Source organism: Bidens hawaiensis, unplaced genomic scaffold (genome assembly GCF_021521415.1).
Source record: "Bidens hawaiensis isolate Kalapana, Puna unplaced genomic scaffold, B.hawaiensis_p1.1 tig00014899_1, whole genome shotgun sequence".
Lineage (NCBI taxonomy): Eukaryota > Viridiplantae > Streptophyta > Magnoliopsida > Asterales > Asteraceae > Bidens > Bidens hawaiensis.
This window is the reverse complement of record NW_027492318.1, coordinates 454221-474618: the sequence shown is the minus strand read 5'-3', so window position 1 is coordinate 474618 and position 20398 is coordinate 454221. Positions and strand designations below refer to the sequence as shown.

Genomic DNA, 20398 nt, shown 5'->3' with positions numbered 1-20398 from the left:
AACGTAATACAAAAAAAAAAAAAAAAAGGAAAAAATTATTTTCTGCAAATTATGCCCAAGCTCTTTTCCTGGGAACAAGGTCTTTAATTTTTATTTCATCAATTTTTGAAGCAACAATAAAATCATTCAAGCTCAAACCTCCTGCAAAAAGTTCATTCAACATCAGAAAATTATTTAAAAAAAAAATTGTTGTGAAGAGATAAACAAGAATGGTGGTTACCGATTGTGGCGGTCCATAGCTCGGCCGTGACATTCGACTGATCCTGGTGAATGCTAAGAGGATGACCCGTGGATTCAACGGCTTTAGAAATTCGGTTTATGAGTTCTGCTGCACATTCAGCATCTTTAAGCTTCCACAAGCACTGCAGCTTTAATACTCCGTTTTCGTTTACTAGTTTCCAACCAACAACCTACAGGATAATGCAGATACAAAGATTATAATAAATTTAACCAGGCTTATATGAAATTCAAAGTTTATTTAACATAATTAGAATTTATAAAAAAAATTCATATATATTTTGTTGCTGATTCTTAAAGGGCACTACTATAAATGATGTCAAATCAACTTTGCATACTGGAGCTTGTCACATCTTGTGAGCCGTATGATAGGGCAAAATGGTTAAATGGGCAGTATGAATGTGTCGATGGTCACACAAATCATTTTTTTGCGGTCAAAACCAGCATATGGGCCGGATGATGTGCTTCTCATACGACCCAAGTCTTTAACTTAAAACGTAATCATCGTCTCTTAAAAACAACAGCAAACAAGCAGACCAAACAGGAAATGAATCTTTTGACTTTGGAAGTCAAACTATGACCCTGCAAATCCGTAATTAGTAAATTACAATGAGATTCACAATTAAAAACACACCAAGTTATCCTCTCACTTGTAGCAAATGTTCTGTATTTTATACTGTTAGAATTTCCTTTATACTTTCAAGCAGAGGTGTAAACGAGCCCAACCAAGCCCAAGTTCCGCACATGAGTCATTTTTTAAAGCCCGAGCTCAACTCAGGCTTGACTCGTTTATTATTTATTAATTATTAGTTTATATACAATTTTTAGTACTTTTATATATTTTGAGAAAACCTTAAGCGAGCCTAAGCTCGACTCGAGCTCATATGCAAATGAGCCAAATCTCGGCTTGAGCTCTGGCTCGATAAGTAAAGAGCTTTATTTGAGGCTCGATATTGGCTTGAGCTCAAGCTCAAGCTCGGCTCGGCTCGGGCTCGACTAGTTTATTATTTATTAACTATTTATATACATTTTTAATTAATGTTATATATTTTAGAAAAAAACTTTATCGAGCCTAAGTTCAGTTCGAGCTTGTGTGCACTGTGCGGTACCTTAAATGAGCCAAAGCTCAGTTTGAGCTCGACTATGCACTGCCAAATTAAACTATAGAAGTCCAAAACAATTTAAACTTAAAAATACACAATATTAAAACTCAACAAGCCTAAACAATCTTCCCATACAAGACTCAAACTCGGGCTTGATAACTAAACAAGCCTCACTCAATATCGGTCCAAGCTCAATAAGCCTCGGCTCGCTTCAGGCTTTTTAATTCGATCTCGATCAACAACTTACAAGACAATTACAAAAAAAAAAAAATTGAAAACAAATTTTTCTCGTTTAGGCTCGTCGACCTTTGTGTATTTTTGAGCTTTACCTCTTTTGTACTTCTATGCATTAATTTCACACTGCCCAGCTGAGCATAAGCTCTTTTAGTTTTCTCAAACATATAAAATTAACTAAAAACAAATATAAATTAATTACTAGATAATACAAAAGCCGAGCCTGAGCTTAAAAAGCAACTCACAAGCAGAGGAAAGATAGCTCAAAACAAGACATACTCTATATCTCGTAAGTCAAAACGAGCCTATTTCAGGCTTTCAGCTCGGGCTCTGCTGGTTTACACCCCCTACTAAACACCGCTTTTATGAGGCAATTACAAAATAATCTACAAGGGTATCAAAGGTTATGTTCAGTATCAAAATCTTGTTGTCACTCTTGTTGGGCCAAAGACAAAGCAGCAATATTGGGAATCAAAATCTTATGTTCAGTATCAAAGGTTCCAACATTGTCACTAAAATTAGTCTCAATTTCAGCTGGGTAGGGGTCCCTAGCACCAAAGTCTCCTAATAAGTCGATTCCACCCGAAGCGAATATTCGGGTTCTTGATGGTTTGAACCATGGGTTGTTACTAACAGGATGATGGGTTGTGGTTAAGTTGAATGGTTTGTGAGTGTTGGTGTTGTGGAGAGTGAGTGGTGGAGTGATGGATAAAGAAGTGAAAGAAGCCATTTGAGAGTTTGAGAAGAGTTTGTGGTGTTGAAGTCGGAGATGTTATGAACACTTGTTTTGGTTTGGTTTGGTTTGTGTATATCTTGTTTTGGGTGGTTGAAAATTGAAAAGAAGTTGATGGTCTGAATTTGCTGTTTTTTTTGTTTTTATATTTTTGTAAAAAAATCTTGTTGGGAAAATCGAGGTGGTTGATAATATTTTTTAATAGGGCAATGCATAGTATTATAATTAAAATAGTTGGAGAGAATGTGAGACGGTTATGTGGGAAAATCGGGTTCGCGTATGATCGGGTATCGGTAATGTCTGGGTCGGGGTTGAATTCGGATATTGTTTCTAAAAAAACATATCTTTTGCATCAGTGTTCGGGGTTGAATTCGGATTTGACAACAACATCTATGTTTAAAACATAATTTTTTTAACTTGAATTACAATCCTTTCTCCTGAAAGTTTAGCCTTTCAACTTTCCAATATTAATTTTAATTTTTTTGGTATTTTCTTGCCTTGGATCAAATTCTGAAGAATATTATTCATAGTGTATGCATCTCATATTCTATACACTCATTTCTCAAGTTCTACCTCCATGCCATGGCCATTAGTTTATGGCCACTAGTTAACTTATTAAGCTATGGATCCAAGCTTTAACATAACTACAGGCTTTTCACCTACCGTCTGACACGTTGTTGAGTACTCGAACCTAATCAGAATACACACAAAACTACTCTCTGATTGCTCCTAACCCGACTTTTACTTAACTTCAATGGTCCTCACCCCCAAAAGTACAGTACGATACATTCAAACCCCTCGGATTAACCAAAACATTTTAGCTTCCTATCAGTTCATTTCAGGAAGTTACTATAAAATTCATTTACTTCATTACAAGTAAGCGTTAGCTTAACACATTGTTTCGCAAAACACATTACATATGCTACTTGGTCACTCATCCACATAACTTTCACCATTAGCATAATTTCACCACAATCTCGCTATCAAGCAATTTGGCTACTTAATCAAATGCTACTATACCGGTATGACAAAATGCACCAACTTTTGTTATCAGGATTTTGGTGTCTGGCTGTTCAGTATAGACAGACACTTGTCGATTGTGTTTGTATCTAGAAGCCCAATGACATTTAGCCGATTCAAGAACCCATTCCAACACCTGCCGCCAATTCACAATTACCTTTGTTTAGGTTTAAACTTTAAACCTTATAACATTAATCTATTTGCATGGTGATAAGAAGGGTTTGGATACATACATGAGCAATTCCGGAGACTGGTCAAAGTCTTGTTTATGCAGGGTGGAAAACGCCTCACAGGCCCAGGGCATATGACCATCCGCCAGCACCCTAACGCCACAGTCACAAACAATTTCAATTTCGAATCTTAAGTTAAATCATAAAAACATATAAAAGTAGAGTTGAATTACCTTTGGTCCTTCTTAAACGTGTTCCACAGATGCATCATCCGTATCTGGTGTTCGGTAGCATTGACTGCATTGCCTAACTGATTCAAATTCTGAATTGAAATAAAACATTGTACCTTATTTATTATTTGTTATCGCATGTAATTGTTATTAAACTTATTATCTGTTACCAGAACTTACCCTTATGTCCTCGATAGCAGCAATCTCATTATCAACCTCATCTTCACTGTCCGCATCAGCATACACCGCCGCCAATGACATTGGCTAAAAATAAAAAAGAATTAGATATTCATGGTGCGCTGTAAGGTTAGTTACAGACAATAAAGAAATAGAGGATAAAACAGTAAGAACCTGAGCTGTATGAGAATGCACGAAAACCCGTCCCTCCAGCCGGGATAGGCTGAAACAAGAAAAGAATAAAATCATGTTTAAAATTCTATGAAAACAAATTTGAAAATGCTGAACATACTTTCTAGCATTGTGTCTTCTTGATCTTGCAGAGTGCGGATCGATGGTGGATGGGACGCTGGGTCCAGGTGATGTGGAAGGCGGTTCTACAGAAAAAATGCCATCAACAGCATCAGCAGCAGCAGCTGCCGCACTTGACTCACCAGCCGCAGTAGGACGGTATAACAATTCCCAATCTAGAGGCTCAGAACCAACAAACATTTGGAAAGAAGTTCTTTCTGATGATCTTCTTGTTGTTGCAGATCGCGGCCTGGTGATTGGTGACATGCCGAGTCCAGATGCTAATGGTTCTGGCACAGAAGATATGACATCAGCAGCAACAGCAACAGTTGACTCACCAGCTACAGTAGCCACGGTAGGATTGGGTAAATCACCATCCATCGGCTCAGAACCACCTGAAATTTGAAAAGCAAAAACCAAAATTTTAAATTTAATTTCAGAAAAAATTAATGAACAGTTGTCAATATGATCTATGTTGCCAGGCATATTTAAGTCGAAATCAAGTAGGCTCGCACCATTTGCATTTTGGTTTTGTGTCGCTGATCCCATTCTTCTTGTGGGCCTTCGGCTGTGAAAAATGAGATCACGTTTAGTTAAATATGAAAAGCAAAAACCTATAAAAAAAGCCTGTCACTTACCAAAAGAAAAACCCCCTTTCTCCAGTATGAAGTTTTTCGCCAACTATCTGAATTCAAGAATAAAAGAACGTTACAAAAAAAGGAAAACTTTATGCAATCATATAAAAGAAAAAAACAGAAATATGACCTCAGATGATGATGCGGTGAGAGATATAACCACAAGCTGATGACCCCCTTCATCCTAAACAGCAGCATTATAAGCTTCGGTAAGTTGTTTATTTTAACGTGGAAATTAAAAACCATGTTCGATTTATGAAATTAACCAACCAAGAACTCATAGTAAACAGATCATGCAAAGCTGGAAGGTGACGCTTAAGTCCCTGAAAGAAGACATGAAGAAATGCATATCATCATCATCATAATACTCTTAAGGGACATAAGTAGTGTCAAATATTATACACAAATAAGTCCATATTACCATGAAGCTTGCATAATCCAAGGTGCAGATTGGACAAGTGTAATCCTCTTTAACTGTATAATATAAAACATGTTCTCAGATTCCAACAAGGAAACATATTAAGAAAAGTAGAAACCCTTACAATACAGTAAACAAAAGATACCTTCAGTCTTCTGCAACTTATTATCGTAGTATTTATATATGTATACCACCTTTCCTGTTCTTGGCCTGACAACAAAAGCATAACCAACTGTAAATTTGTTTCCAGAATGGAATGCAAAAAGATACACTTCAAACATTAACTACCTAAAAACTTGAAGCGGATTATGTGTAGAATTTAAGTTCAGAAGGGGTATATCTATTGCCCAAAGCTCCTGTGCTGTTATAGCAACAGGTACGTGCTGCAATATACTCTTTGGTAAGCAATAAGCATAATATAAACAGTATGAATACAATCAAGATGATACATACCACATCTTCAGAGTCTGGTTGAAATTCAAAAGATACGAACTTCCTCCAATCTGAACAGTTCAACTGCAAATCAACCCAACACCAATCAAGCTGACAGTCGTTGACATCAACTGTGTTGCACTCTAGTATTGTTTCATTAAACATACTAAAAAAAGTTTACCTTTATGTAACATGATCTCAAGCTTACAGTTGACATAAGCTGAGCTTTCTCTCCTACACTTATATCAGGAGAATTTTCCTTCGAAAAATGAACAAAGTCAACTGGAGACTTCCCCATTAAACAGTAACCCTCTTTAGCTACAAAAGCAGGAACAAATTATATATAAGAAAATTGACCAAAGAAACAAACAAAAACAAAGATCGCATGATATCAGTTATATGAATTGTATCTTACAGTAAGAATGCATTCGATTCTCAGTCAGATCAATCTCTATTTGATTAGCTGAAAGAAATAAAGATGCTCACAAACTAAACAACCAAAAACAAAATATTATTCAGAATACAGTCAAACTAGCAAGCATGCCATACCAAAGCTAACCAGAAGTACTGCAAGAGTGCCAGGTTTGACTTCTGCTGATAATTTGTTAATCTCATGAAGCAAAAATTTGGAAGCCATTGTCAATGCTCCATCAAAAGCAGTAACCTTGCAGGCTCGTTTGAACCTATAATAGCTAGATTGCAGCGTCTAGAAACCAGCCAAGAAAATGATACACATGGCATTAGTATAATCCCAACTAAACACACACACACACACACACATATATAAAACTACCTCCCCATCTGGCATAGGCAGATCTTGCCAACAGTACATACAGAGGAAAGATGGACGATGCTTGCAGTCGATCATCAGAAGGTCTGCTTGTGGATACTGATAATTGTACCCTGAACAAACACAATCCAATCAACAAACAGTGAGCATTTAACCTTCATCACTTAAATCTACAGAAAATGTTATTATAAGCTTAAACATCAGGAAACAAAGGATTTATAACTGACTTGTTATGTAAACAACATAAGATATAAAGAAACAAGATAATGCTACAGTGAATAAAATATATAGTTAATGAATTGAAAAGGCTTTGAGTTTATGTAGTATCCCTTACTTTGTTTTGTTCTTCTCTTTTATCTTGTAACGCAAACATCTTGTTAGATATGATGGCTGCACAAAGATCATACAAGCTGTTAATAACACTCTACATATGTATCAGCAAAATGAAGAACAACAAATAAGTAATTACATTTCTAGAAGCCCGGTCTTGAATAAGTTTGTAAAATTCTGCAGGCCTCAAATAAAGCCATAGGCTTTCTTTCGCTCTTTCTCGTTCATCCTCAGGCAACTGAGAAAGAAAGTATTCTGAATCACTGTAGTAACTGCAAAAATGATAATTTGGCCATCAGACACAGATAACTGATTGGAGAACCAATAACAATATAAGAAGAAACACAAAGAAATAATACTGCACATGCAATGGACGCCATATACTGTCTAAAGAAAGCTTAAGATAGATAAATAAAATGCAAGTTAAACATACGCGGTTTCATGAGCAATTACAGGTGAGAGTGGGGTTGTGCTTATGTGACGCCAAATGACAAACTCAGTATTTTCTGCACTTCGGTCCCCTGCAAGCCTGCATATTATAAAGATGTGCATTTTAAAAGTCCAAAACTTTTCCCTGTTGTGAAACGCTTTTAGAAAACTATTTCTAAACAAAAGTAGTAGATAACATTTTATGATTCCAACAAGAAAGAGTGTACCGGATCAGTATTATAATCGATTTTATACGAATTTTTTTTAAAATCATTTCCATTTCTTGTTTACGTTTCGACCGAATACAAAAACTGAGATCTCGGCCACTTTAGAAATGAATTTCTATCTCAAAGATTCGTAATAAACATATCAAGGATTTCAAAGACATAACAAATGCGATCCACATTATTGATGGATAGATCTAATCAATGAGAACTCATACAAGTATAAACCAAGTCAGCAAATACCTAATCGGGCGAGAAACAAATGAAATAAACATAGAGAGATTAGATCTAATCGAGCAACGCATAATATCAAACGAACAAAAGGAACTTGTACCCTGAATTTTTCGCTACTGATGCCATTTTCAACTCTTCAAGATTGATTTTACTTCAAACCCTAACTTTTCCCCTGTATGATGTAGGTTTTAGCGTGTTGGGCTATAAATCTAACACCGTATGTATAGCCGTACAAGTTTCAACCTAACCCCTACACCTTAATTAATAACAATCAAACCTCACATTAATAAATAATGCAACTACATACAACCCCCAAAGGCAGAATAATTAAAACTTAACACCCTGCAAGATAGTAGACAGTACTAAAGAATCGTGTAATGCAAGATATATCTCAAATGACAATGTATTCATTGAGGGCCTACTGTTTCAAATACCGATGCTATAAACAAACTGACACGAATTCGCAATAGATAAGGTCTCGCAGCGTCTCATAACTGTTCAGCATCATACAACCAGTGTCCTAAAGTTGTCATTATGAATCAAGCAATTAACAAAGGGTGTCATATAATAACTTCTTGTAGCAGAATTACCAATCAAAGTGGATGATGTGCTATCGGTTGTGACTGAAGAAAACCATTTAAGAAACAACTTAAATGTAATCCAAATTAGGTGAGTTTAAGAAACAACTGTTTGTAGATTATCAAACGACATTGTCTCTCTGTCTCTAGTAAGCAATCTTATAGTAAACCAGTCAACAATTGTTTTACAGCCTTTATTCAACTTGAGGGAAATTAATCATGAAGCTAACATTTGTTTTAGAGGTGCCATTTAAACACTTCTCTTATTTTGCAGTTGACAGATTTATGCTTTAATTTCTGCTTTGCCATGATTTGAACGATCAAGAATCAACTCAATATAATTATAAATTTATAATAGATTTTGTGTTAATTAACAGAAGCCAGTTAAATTAAATGCTGTTTTGAACCTTCTAAGGATAAAGATTAGACTACAATAGTCTCAAGATTAATAGTAAATTTAGAGGATTTCATTATGTCAGAAAAGTCAAAACTAAATTTTATTTGAGTAGCGAAGAATTTAATAAAAATTCAACAATAAAAAGTTTTCAGAACAATGATATGCTTATTTTAGCCCTGTACAGTGTACACGTTTAAAATTCAACAATCAATTTTTATGTGACTCAAACAAACAAAGAGTGTACCTAATTGGAATTAATCACGTAAACTTTAAAATTAGTTGCTTGTTTTGTCTACATTTTGACCAGCTACAAAGACAACAGATTTTGGCCACTTTAGAAAAATTTCTGGTTCATTAGTCTCAAAAGAGATTCGTAATAAACATCTCACAAACTCCAGAGTAGGGGTGTAAACAAGCCGAGCCAGAGCTCGATTCGGCTCGAGCTCGGTTCGTTTTGACCTGCAAGAGCTTAGGCTTGGCTCGTTTATTATTTTATATATATTTATATACATTTTTAATTACTTTTATAATTTTGAGAAAAAACTTAAACAAGCATAATCTTGGCTTGAGCTCGTGTAGTACCTTAAACGAGACAAACTAAAATAAGAAAGTTGTGCGAATTTAATGAACAAAATAAACAATATTGATTGATATGAAGGATCATACGTTAAAAAATGATAATACGAGAATATAGTTTTAAACAATTAGAAAGGTGAAATATGTTATGCTTTTTATAAAATAAAAAACTTGAATTGAGTAGCTTACTGTGAAAATAAAGTTATAACCATGTTTAAGAACATCTCCAAGGAAAAGTGTTCTTCTCCACATCATCTTTATGAAATCATCGGACATGAACATCTTCTCACCACCATCAAACTCGACACCCTCTGTTTCCAGCTTGTAGCAGTGTAATTTTAGAAACATGCATTTGTCATATGCGGTTTGATCAACCACAACGATCAGAAGATGTTCCTTTAGCGAGTGAGTATCTTCACCTAGCCAAAAGGCGTCTAGGTTTATGTCAAGCATGGGTTTATCGCCTTCGGTGTAGGCTTTATTAGCAACGGCTATGATCACGGTATTGGTTTCAGTTGAAGCTCCTGCCAATGCCTCTCCTAACTCATCTCTACATGTATTTTCGTGCATGCCCGGCTACAAAATGTTGACATGAACATACACGGTTAAGCTGCTAACGATCACAAGGTATCTATGAAGTCATGTATAGGGCTTGAGGATAGATCAAGAGGAAGCTCACCGTAGATGGTGATGATTGTGATTCTGATTCGGATTGTGATTCTGATTCCGATTCTGATCCTGATTCTGATGGTAATATTAGGGGATTGGAACGGTAAAATTTATTGGTCATGTTTGCTATCGACAAGGATCCGTCCTTGTTTGATCCAAGATAAATGACGAAAAGAGTAAAAAGGGAGAAAGACCATAGGCCAAGAAGAATTCGAGCCTTGGGGTGTTGATCACCCGATATTTCATGTTCTATTGCTTTCATGATGGCGTCGATGGTGTTTTCCGGTTGATTTGGCCGGAGGGATTGATGGATTGTTATGTGATCATGTTTGATGTGTAGAGTATGATCATGATGATTGATGATGAAAAGAACAAAAAAGTTCGAAGAAAATGAATAAAGTTAATTGATAAAGAAAGTAAAGAAAAGAAAAGAGGAAATACAAGCCATTCAAGACATAACTAATTGTAACAAACTTTGTCGGATGCGATGAAACTCAATGCCTCAATGGACAAGCAACTTCTGTGTCTAAATATGGAGTTCGTGAACTAAATGACACGAACCCTCTACCCAACCCAAAACAAAGGTAGGGTCGACTTTCAAGGATAGTAGGGTGGTCGACACCTCTACCCAATCCGACACCCTGCTATGCCTGATTTTTAAAAAAAAATTATTATATATATTTTTATGAAAACAATATGTGTATTTAATGTTTAAACTCAATTACATAACCACTAACTTGGATTAGTGGTAAAGGTGTGTGATTTTCAACCAAAAGGTTAAGTTGTTGGTTTTAGTCTCACTTGATACATGCTTAATTAAGCCTATTATTATATATAACAATTAGAAGGTTTGGTGTCGCTGGATCTTGGTTGGTCCACGTGGCACCAACCTCATTTGGCCACTTCATTTTTTTCTTTTTTCTTTTCTTTAATGTGAAATTCATTGCAGCCTACGATTTAAAGTCGGTACCGTTGATAATGACCGGATTCTATGATTATGATTTAGTTCTGACATTGTAGATACTTACCGAATATGTGTTGTCTCCCCACTGCAAAGCGCGTATTTCTGTTATTAACGTTACCATCTGAATTCGCACCAACTCGCAGTAGCAATAGCAACAACAACTTGCGTTTTCTTTTTTTGTTTATCTTGGTTTTCTTTTTTTTTTTGAATTTATTAATTTGTTATATCTGAGTGTGGATAAAGTTATTTTTTTCTTTACATTCGGTGTTGTAACCTGATACCAGCAAAATTCGCATCATTTCACCACCATAACAAGCAATTTTGTTATGTTAATTTGTTGTATTTTGACGTTAACAAACTATTTTTTTTGGTTTATTTTCGATGCCATAATCTAGCACCGACCTAATTCACCTCGACTCGCAGTCGTGTCGCATGGGTTAATATGCTATATGATTGGCAATAATATCAGCCTGGCGCTATGCGCCGGGTGTTCATCTAGTTTTATACAAAATGTTTGGTAGATTCCAAATCATAATCAAGTAAGCCCATTTAAAAACTGAATTGTTTAAACACAACAAAAACCCCCTTTTACTTGAGGCATAATTTTTTTATACAAAATGTTTTTTACACAATTCAAATCATAATCAAGTAAGCGCATTTAAAAATTAAATTCTTTAAACACAACAAATAACCCTTTTTACTTGAGGCCTAATTTTTTTCGCATTCAGCGTAAAAAAATTAATAATTCTTGAAGACGGCCCTGATTAAAAGGATTAGTGACTTAATTACGAACAAACCCTCTAATTCCAAAACCACATCCACCTCATGATTACATTTAAGAAAAAAAATTGCTAACAAGCGTGATTTGCATTACTACTAAATTGTTATGAGAAAAGAGTAATCTTCTTTAATATTGCCAATCCATCCTCATAACAGATATAGTTGACATTTTGATATCTTTATTTTTTCTCAACTCATCATCTCTCTTTTTCCCCCATTGTATTGATGTCGTATTTAATATCATATTTTAAAAAAGACAACATTGACCATAATATTTATACCAAAAAAAAAAAAATGTTTGCACAAGTACTTTGACTTGACATGGCATTCAATTTGTGTGTATCATTTAATTTTATATTCAACATAATAAAAGTGATTTACTTTGAAAAAAAAAATAATAATAAGAACTTGTTTGTTACAAATAACCCTATTAATAAATAGTTAAAAAAAAATTAAAACACGTCCTCTAAATCTCCAAAAAAGTTTTAAGATTTTTCTTTCAATCTTTTCTCATGTCCTCTAAATCTCCAACACACATATTCGCATAAACATGTATACAATAACATCTTTGGCTTCGTCCTCGACAACTATAAATTTTTCTACATCGACATGTAGTTGGCGTATTTTACCTTGTTAGGGTTGGTGAAGCCTTTGGGCGTGGTTTTATTAGACACATATTGCAAAAACTTTGAATACTGGGATTGGATATGTATGGTTATGTCATTTTTAGTTGTAAAAAAGCCTAATTTCGCAATGTAGATGAATCGATAGAAATGAATTTAGGGATAATGTGCAATATTAAACAGGTTAAAATAGAGTGATCTTGTTGGTTTTTCAGTTGACACATTTTTTTTATGAATTATATATCATTGCAAATGCAAACCATATATAACTAGCATAATAATATAATTATTTTGAAAAAATCAACATAGAGCATTATAAATATGACTTTTGATTGTTTGTTCTGCTAAAGATAAATAATAAATGTTGCTATCTCTAAAAAAATATCAAACTAGGAAAAGGATGGTAATCACATAAAATTGCATTGACTTGGCATGTATCAACTTGTGCAAATTGAGATATCGTCCATTTATTACTAGCTCTTTCTATGATTTCAGAACCCGAGTTTAGGAATCAAATTAAAGCACAAAGATAATTCATCAAATTCAAAGACGACTGCATCCTCAACCAATATGAGTTCCTACTTTTGTCTACTTCTTTTTATGGCCTTGTTTCATTCGTATTTATCTGATACAAATTCCAATGCTTTGCTATGCAAGGATGATGAAAGACAAGCTCTTCTCCAGTTCAAGCATGGACTTATAGATGCGGGCCGACTTGCATCTTGGGTTCGAGAGGAGAATAGTGATTGTTGCAAATGGGCTGGAATTGTTTGTGATAACGTAACAGGTCACGTTCACAAGATTCAGCTTACAACTAATTGTCTTTTTGATTATCCGAACACGCTGAAAGCATTTGAAGAATGCCAGAAGAAAAAACTAAGAGGAGATTTAAGCCCATCCTTATTAAAACTGAAGCAGCTAAATCATTTGGACTTGAGCTACAATGATTTTGGAGGAAAACAAATTCCCAGATACATGGGTTCCCTTAGAAACTTGAAATATCTTAACCTCTCATATTCTGGATTTGGTGGACCAATCCCACCCCAGATAGGAAACCTGTCAGAGTTGCGCATCCTCAGTCTTAGAAGCGCTTATAAATATATATGTGAACCATTTAGTGTGATGAATATGCAATGGTTGTCGGGTCTTCGTTTCTTGCATCACCTGGACATGAGTGGACTAGACCTTAGCAAGGCATTCGATAGGCTTCAGGTTATCAACACCCTTCCTTCTTTGGTTGAACTCCATTTGTCTCATAGTCAACTCATGCATATACATCCACATGTTGCTAGTCTTAATCTCACATCCCTATCTGTGCTTGATCTTTCTGGAAACGACTTCAGTAAAAGTTTAGTGCCAAGGTGGATTTTCAGTATAGCTAGTCTAGTTTCATTAGATTTAAGTTGGTGTGATTTTCTTGGATTTATTCCTAGTAGTAATGAAGGCTTCCATAACTTGACCTCTATCGAGTTGCTTCATATGTCTGGGAATCATTTCTTGAACTCTTCGTTTTTATTGAAAGGGTTGTCTGGTAGTAATCTCATCTCATTACGTGTTAGTAATTGTGGTCTTTTAGGTTTGGTTCTTGATTCCCTTCACAACCTGACCTCTCTACTTAGCATTGACCTATCGTATAATCAACTTACAAAGACAATACCTACATCATTGGGTAATCTTTGTAATTTGAGAGAGATTGATTTGTCAGGTAACAATTTTGGTAATATTTCTTTAGCATTTCTTCTTGAAAGTTTTTTCGAGTGCAAATCACCTAGCCTGGAGTCAATATCCATCGAGTTCTCTAGGCTTTCTAGTCATCTTCCAGATCAACTTGGACAATTGATAAATATAGTGTACCTCCGACTTGAAAGCAACTTTATTGTTGGCACAATTCCAGATTCCATAAGACGACTATCTTTCATAAAGTATATAAATCTTGATGATAATTTTATTTCTGGTCAAATACCATTCTGGGTCGGAGGATTATCGTCATTGGAGGAGTTGCATGTTTCAAATAACCGACTGAGTGGTAGCCTTCCTGATAGTCTTGGTCAACTTTCAAATTTGACAAGTTTAGATATTTCTTATAACTTGTTGACCGGTGTTGTGACAGATGCTCGCTTCTCCAACCTAAACAAATTGAAGTACCTAAGTGGATCAGGTAATAACTTGGTGCTCCGACCACGACTGCCAAACTGGTATCCCCATTTCAGGCTGGAGAGCTTGTCTCTAAATTCTTGGGATATAGGGCCTCAATTTCCGTTGTGGCTGCTACAACAGAGCAATTTAATTCTTCTAGAAATAAGAAAAACAAGAATTTCATCAATTATGCCTCATTCATTTTGGGGATTATTCCCCAATTTAGAACAGCTAGATATGTCACAAAATCATATTCAAGGAGGGTTGCTTGGCATCCCTCAAAAGCTTTCTATACTCGACTTGAGTTATAACAAGTTTGGTGGACAATTACCTGAACTCTCAAATAGCTCAATGATGTTGTTATTGGATCTATCATATAACTCATTTGTGGGATTGTTACATCCTTTGATATGTTCTAATGGTGGAAAAAAGCTCAAGGTTCTTAATCTTGCAGATAATCATCTATCAGGTGCCATTCCTAACCAGTGCTGGGAGAAGTATCCCCATTTAAGTTTCTTAAACTTAGAGAACAACAATCTGTCCGGTGGGATTCCAAGAACTCTGGGATCTTTATCTTCATTGCAATTATTAAACATGTGTAACAACAAGCTTCGTGGAAGATTACCAGCTTCATTGAAGAACTTGACAGAATTATGGATCCTTCAACTTGCTGGAAACAAATTTGTTGGCAGAATTCCAACATGGTTGGGGACAGAATTTTCAACTTTGAGCATTCTCAATCTCAGATCAAACAATTTTCATAGAAGTATACCTCGTGAGCTTTGTTATCTTACTGATATTCAGATCTTGGACTTTGCTTATAATAATCTATCAGGTAATATTCCAAGATGCTTCAACAACTTCTCTGTCCTCTCTGGGAAAAAAGAGATATCAAATAATAGATTTATCATTGCATCATACGAAGGGAAAGATGTTGTTGTCAGTGCTTCCTTAGTGATAAAAGGACGGGAAGACATATATAGCACTATCCTCGGGCTTGTGCTTATTGTGGACCTTTCAGGTAACAATTTATCTGGCGGCATCCCAACCGAGATAACGACCCTCCGAACATTGCAGTCTCTAAACTTATCAAGAAATCAATTAAGAGGGAGTATCCCAAAGAACATTGGATATATGAAATCACTTGTATCATTTGATGTTTCACATAATCAGCTTTCTGGCGAACTTCCCGTGAGCTTGTCAAGCTTGAATTTTTTGAGCACCTTCAATGTGTCGTACAATAATTTTACAGGAAGAGTACCAACAAGCACACAACTTCAGAGTTTTGATGAGTCCAGCTTCTTTGGCAACAAACTTTGTGGAGGTCCTCTGCCTGAAAGCGGTGCAGTTGCAGTACCAAATGCTTACCATGAGGAAGAAGAAGACGATGGATCACACGGAGCAGACTGGGGAATGATTATTAGCACGTTGTCTGGTTTCATTGCTGGTTTTTGGGCTGTGGTAGTTCCTTTGATAGTCAGCACCAAGTGGAGAATTGCATATTTTGGTGTTATGAGAGAATTAAAGTATATAGTTTGTGATGTCATTCGTAAATACTGTTGTAACATGTTTCATGAATGATGAATGTTGTGTGGTTGTAGTATGTTCAGTTTTACTTTGAACATTTAGAATCGTAATAAATAAAGTTACAACATTTGATCTTCCTAATCGGCTAATGAGCTGATTTTTCTCGTGGCACACTAACCCATATAAACGGGTCATGATGTTAACCCAAACCTCCTCTCCTCGGACTCTCTCGTTTTTCTCATTTATATTAATGAAGCAATCTTTAATAACAATTAAACTTCTAAATTGAGAGTATTAAAATATTTTGCAATTAATATAACTACTAATGTTTATAAAGAAAAAAAAGAAGGTTTCTCATATAGGAATGATGTTTACAATGCTGATACTGTAAAACCAATCAAACTGTAATCAACACCAAGTTTTTCTGATCATATTTATAAATTTGTTATACAAAAGTAAATTTATATTTTAAATTGTTTGACATTCATTACGCAATTTTGTTATGAAATTGTCAGCTTAATGCTATTTAAAATGTGTGATGAAACTATTCAATACCAGATGCTGTGTAGTTGTCAACAAACTTTGTGGAGATCCACAGCCTAAAAGCTGTGTAGTTGTAGTACGAGATGCTGACATTGGAAAAGAAGAAATGGATGGATCACAGGGAACAAATTAGGGATTGATTATTTACACGGTGTCTGGATTCATTGCTGGATTTGGGTGGTTGTTGTTCCTTTGATTGTCAGCACCGGGTGGAGAATTGCACATTTTGGTTTCTTGAGAAAACTGAAGTATGCGGTCTGTGATGTTATTCGTTAGTACTTGGGTAAAATGTTTCGTAAGTAATGTGTAAGGTTGCAATATGTTCAATTTTACTTTGAAAAGAGAGCAATTGTATTCAGAGTAAAGTTATGACACGCCTCCTCTGCTCTCCTCTCCTCTTACTCCCTCGTTCTCTTTTATTTTTGTTTATGATATTTTGTGTTCTAATGGCTCAACTTACTTAAATGAAACAATCTTGTATACTACTTATAGTTGAATTGCTCGTCTTATTATATTTTTGCAATCCAACTACTCATGCTTTAAGAAAAAAGGAAGCTGTCAACTTGTCATCATGTAAGGCCAAAAATATGGCTTACGATATCAGAAAAGGAGAAACCCGTTCGTTAAATATATCCAAAACAGAGTATGACGAATACAAAAAAGAAACCTTTTCAGCCCATGTATGGTTCGGAGTGAACAATACTTGCTAACTTTATTTACACCTTGATCAGTTTACTACAGAAGCGAAAATATGTAGTCCTCCATGATCTCCTGACTATCAACGGAGCCACAACAGTCCAAAAACCGACAACCAATCCAAGCAACGTACTAATAATCAAGCCCCAATCTGCTTCGTGTGATCCTTCTTCATTTCTATCTTCTTTGTTGGGTACCTTGACTGCACAACACTCAGTGAGAGGAGCTCCACAAAGTTTGTTACCAATGAAGCCGGACTCATTGAAGCCCTGAAGCTGAGTACCTGACGGAACTCTTCTAGTCAGATTGTTGTAGGACACATTGAAGTTGCTCAAGAAACTCAAGTCAGATAGGCACACGGGAAGCTCCCCAGAAAGCTTGTTCAATGATAAATCAAAGGAATCAAGTCTTTTCATGTCTCCAATCTTCTCCGGGATCCTTCCGGTCAATTGATTTCTTGATAAATTCAATGATTTTAACATTACAAGGGTCGTGAACTCACTTGGAATGTTCCCAAAAAGATTGTTACTCAAAAGGTCGAACAACATCACCAATTGAAGAATAGTGCTATATGTGTCCTCACGACCCTTTGTCACCAGTAAATCACTAGCGATAGTTGCTTCCCCGTAAACCACATAGAAGGAAAATTGATCATCTGTTATATTTTCTTTCCCTGAAAGGACACTAAAGTTATTGATGCATCTTGGAATATTTCCTGAAAGATTATTATCAGCAAGGTCCAAAATCTGAGTCATTGTAAGATAACAAAGCTCGTGAGGAATATTTCCATGAAAATTGTTGGATCTAAGGTTGAGCAGTCTCAATAAAGAGAGTTTCGTTCCAAGCCATGCTGGAATGCTTCCAACAAGTTCATTTCTACCAAGTTGAAGGATCAGTAAGCTAGTCAAGTTCATTAGAGAAGCAGGCAATCTTCCCGAGAGATTGTTCCCACCTATGCTCAATGATCCTAGCCAAGATATAGAACCCAAAGTACTTGGAATCCCACCAGAAAAATTGTTGTTATTCAAGTTTAAGAATCTCAATCTCGGTCACTTCTCCCAACACTCGGGAATAGCACCAGAAAAACTATTATTACCCAAACTAAGAGCTTGTGTCCTTTTCACACCATTGGAACACAACAAATTATGTAATGATCCTACAAAGAAATTATTTGATAGATCCAAAGAAATCGGAAACCCACCATTGGAGAGATGAGTTAGTTTTCCACCAAACTCATTATAACTCAAGTCGAGCAAACGAAGTGTTGAAGGGATGCTCAACAACGATCCTTGTATACGATTTTGTGACATATCTAAGCACTCTAGATTGGTGAATGATCTCCAAAATGTCTCTGGAATGTATTCGATGCCTGTGTTGCTTATGTCCAATTCTGTTAGATTCTTTTGCAAATCAATCCACAGTGGGAATTGAGGCCCTAAACCCCACGAATTCAAATTCAAGTTGTATAGCTGGAAAGGAGGAATCCAGTTTGAAAGTTGAGGTCTTAGGGACAAGTTGTTGCCTTTTCCATTTAGATATTTCAAGCTCACTAGTTTGTCAAAGTGAGCTTCGGTCACGACATCTTCCAGAAAATTGGAAGAAAAATCTAAAAATATCAACTTGGACAGTTGACCAAGGCTATCAGGAATACTGCTGTTCAGTTGGTTTTCTGAAAGATCTAAGGACACCAATGACAACAGTCTTCCAATTACGAATGGAATAGGACCAGAAATTTGATTATGGGAAAGCAATAATGTCCTTAAAGAAGTCATCTGCCCTATGGAATCTGGAATCGTACCAACAATATAGTTACCATCAAGTTGTAGGTACTTTAAGCGTGTCAGTTTTACAAGTTGGTCTGGTAGGGAACCAGTAAGTCCAGTGGCCTCTAAGCGCAATGACACCAGCGCAGGTGATTTGCACTCAAAAAAACTTTGTAGAGTGTATGTTAAGGTATTTTGAAGAGATTCTATATATGACATATCAAGCTCTCTCAAATTACAGAGGTTACCCAATGATTTAGGTATTGTTTTCGTAAGTTGATTTTTTGAAAGGTCAAGGCTATGAAGAGAGGTGAAGTTGTGAAGGGAATCAAGCACCGGACTCGAGATATCACAAGAACTAATATCCAATGAAACGAGATTACCACCTATACTGCTAGACAACTCTTTTAATACCGAGGAAGAATTCATGAAATTGTTGTCACTAACATCAAGCAACTTGAGAGCAGTCAAATTACGGAAGAGACTAGTACTACTAGGAACATGGCCATGAAATTTACACCCACTTAAATCCAAAGAAGCCAGGTTAGTAATACTGAATATCCACCATGGCACAGAACTACTAAAAGTGTTAAATGAGAGATCAAGCAAGGTAAGGGATGTTAGATTATGAACATGAGCATAGGGATCTATATACGAGAGTTTACATATAGACAGATGAAGTTCGACTAAAGAAGGAAGGGTGTTGATCACCTGAAACCAATTGCCTGCTTTACTTAGGTTCACGCCATTCATATCCAAGTGAGTCAACAAATGGAGACTTGACAACCATTGCATGTTCGGCACGCTAGTTAAGTCATAAGATCCATAAGTATCTTCAACATCATAAAGGTTTCCAAGAGAAAGGACGTGCAGTTTTGAAAGATTGCCCAACTGAGAAGGGATCACTCCACCAAATCCAGAATTTGAGAGGTTAAGATACCTTAAGTTTCCTAGAGAAGATATAAAGCTTGGAACTTGCATCCCTCCAAAATCATTGCAACTCAAGTCAAGATGCCTGAGTTGCTTTAGATGCAACAAGGATGGATTTAAATCCCCTCTCAGCCTATGAAGCTTAGAGGCTTCCTCATATGCTTGGTACGTGGTAAAACCTTGACTATCACAGTGACCATCAAGTCCACGAAGTTGAATCCGATGAACATGGCCGGTAGAATTATCACAAGCAATCCCAGCCCATGTGCAACAGTCACTCTCGTCACCAACCCAAGAAGCAAGTCGATCTGCTTCATCTATGATTCCATCTTTGAATTCAAGCAGTGCTTGTCTCTCATCATCTATGCATAACCGACCATGAAGGTTTTGGTTAGAGAAGCAAAAGTGAAACAAGGTCACAACAACAAGCAAACACAAGGGAGAAAATGCAGGACTCATGTTGGTGGTTGATTATGCAGTGAATAGCAATCACCCTATTAATAGATTAAAATAATGGAATATAGTGAAA

The 20398-nt window shown here is 36.0% G+C and overlaps 5 protein-coding genes and 1 pseudogene across 6 annotated transcripts; 1 reads left to right on the top strand and 5 right to left on the bottom strand.

The window, feature by feature from the left end:
- Positions 1-16: 16 nt before the first annotated feature.
- On the bottom strand, positions 17-2304 carry LOC143548016 (putative pterin-4-alpha-carbinolamine dehydratase, chloroplastic; annotated as a pseudogene). Its single transcript, XR_013137875.1, has 3 exons — positions 1933-2304; positions 221-410; positions 17-141 (listed from the first exon to the last, which is right to left on the bottom strand). The product of XR_013137875.1 is annotated as a putative pterin-4-alpha-carbinolamine dehydratase, chloroplastic (transcript).
- Positions 2305-3357: 1053 nt separating this feature from the next.
- LOC143548009 (uncharacterized) lies at positions 3358-4744 on the bottom strand. The gene is made up of 7 exons (XM_077039286.1): positions 4651-4744; positions 4197-4590; positions 4079-4127; positions 3908-3991; positions 3731-3819; positions 3561-3650; positions 3358-3463 (listed from the first exon to the last, which is right to left on the bottom strand). Exons 1-7 carry the CDS (start codon positions 4742-4744, stop codon positions 3358-3360), a joined length of 906 nt encoding a protein of 301 aa, XP_076895401.1.
- A 544-nt stretch (positions 4745-5288) lies between these two features.
- LOC143548017 (polycomb group protein EMBRYONIC FLOWER 2-like) lies at positions 5289-6516 on the bottom strand. Its single transcript, XM_077039291.1, has 3 exons — positions 6230-6516; positions 6096-6143; positions 5289-5998 (listed from the first exon to the last, which is right to left on the bottom strand). The coding sequence occupies exons 1-3, from the start codon at positions 6315-6317 to the stop codon at positions 5847-5849; spliced, it is 288 nt and encodes a 95-aa protein (XP_076895406.1). The 5' UTR covers positions 6318-6516; the 3' UTR covers positions 5289-5846.
- A 707-nt stretch (positions 6517-7223) lies between these two features.
- Positions 7224-10203, bottom strand: LOC143548008 (uncharacterized). Its single transcript, XM_077039285.1, has 4 exons — positions 9918-10203; positions 9428-9814; positions 8143-8207; positions 7224-7329 (listed from the first exon to the last, which is right to left on the bottom strand). Exons 1-4 carry the CDS (start codon positions 10167-10169, stop codon positions 7224-7226), a joined length of 810 nt encoding a protein of 269 aa, XP_076895400.1. The 5' UTR covers positions 10170-10203.
- A 2671-nt stretch (positions 10204-12874) lies between these two features.
- LOC143548007 (receptor-like protein EIX2) lies at positions 12875-15991 on the top strand. Its single transcript, XM_077039284.1, has one exon. The coding sequence runs from the start codon at positions 12875-12877 to the stop codon at positions 15989-15991; it is 3117 nt and encodes a 1038-aa protein (XP_076895399.1).
- Positions 15992-17196: 1205 nt separating this feature from the next.
- On the bottom strand, positions 17197-20353 carry LOC143548006 (receptor-like protein EIX2). Its single transcript, XM_077039283.1, has 3 exons — positions 20039-20353; positions 18230-20002; positions 17197-18169 (listed from the first exon to the last, which is right to left on the bottom strand). Exons 1-3 carry the CDS (start codon positions 20326-20328, stop codon positions 17197-17199), a joined length of 3036 nt encoding a protein of 1011 aa, XP_076895398.1. The 5' UTR covers positions 20329-20353.
- Between the last annotated feature and the right edge of the window lie 45 nt (positions 20354-20398).

Excerpts from the sequence above, each read along its gene's own strand:
- LOC143548009 (XM_077039286.1), bottom strand. The coding sequence starts at position 4,744 with ATGGGATCAGCGACACAAAACCAAAATGCAAATGGTGCGAGCCTACTT. Across the intron at positions 4,591-4,650 it reads CATAGATCATATTGACAACT|GTGGTTCTGAGCCGATGGAT; the intron begins GTTCATTAATTT and ends TTCAAATTTCAG. Across the intron at positions 3,820-3,907 it reads CTGCTATCGAGGACATAAGG|AATTTGAATCAGTTAGGCAA; the intron begins GTAAGTTCTGGT and ends ATTTCAATTCAG.
- LOC143548008 (XM_077039285.1), bottom strand. The coding sequence starts at position 10,169 with ATGAAAGCAATAGAACATGAAATATCGGGTGATCAACACCCCAAGGCT. Across the intron at positions 9,815-9,917 it reads CACAATCATCACCATCTACG|CCGGGCATGCACGAAAATAC; the intron begins GTGAGCTTCCTC and ends AACATTTTGTAG. Across the intron at positions 8,208-9,427 it reads GTTATAACTTTATTTTCACA|GACACTGGTTGTATGATGCT; the intron begins GTAAGCTACTCA and ends TGACAACTTTAG.
- LOC143548007 (XM_077039284.1), top strand. The coding sequence starts at position 12,875 with ATGGCCTTGTTTCATTCGTATTTATCTGATACAAATTCCAATGCTTTG.
- LOC143548006 (XM_077039283.1), bottom strand. The coding sequence starts at position 20,328 with ATGAGTCCTGCATTTTCTCCCTTGTGTTTGCTTGTTGTTGTGACCTTG. Across the intron at positions 20,003-20,038 it reads GATAGTCAAGGTTTTACCAC|GCTGAGAGGGGATTTAAATC; the intron begins GTACCAAGCATA and ends TAAGCTTCATAG. Across the intron at positions 18,170-18,229 it reads ATTCCCGAGTGTTGGGAGAA|TACTTTGGGTTCTATATCTT; the intron begins GTGACCGAGATT and ends TGGGATTCCAAG.
- LOC143548017 (XM_077039291.1), bottom strand. The coding sequence starts at position 6,317 with ATGGCTTCCAAATTTTTGCTTCATGAGATTAACAAATTATCAGCAGAA. Across the intron at positions 6,144-6,229 it reads AGTACTTCTGGTTAGCTTTG|CTAATCAAATAGAGATTGAT; the intron begins GTATGGCATGCT and ends TATTTCTTTCAG. Across the intron at positions 5,999-6,095 it reads GAATCGAATGCATTCTTACT|CTAAAGAGGGTTACTGTTTA; the intron begins GTAAGATACAAT and ends CTGCTTTTGTAG.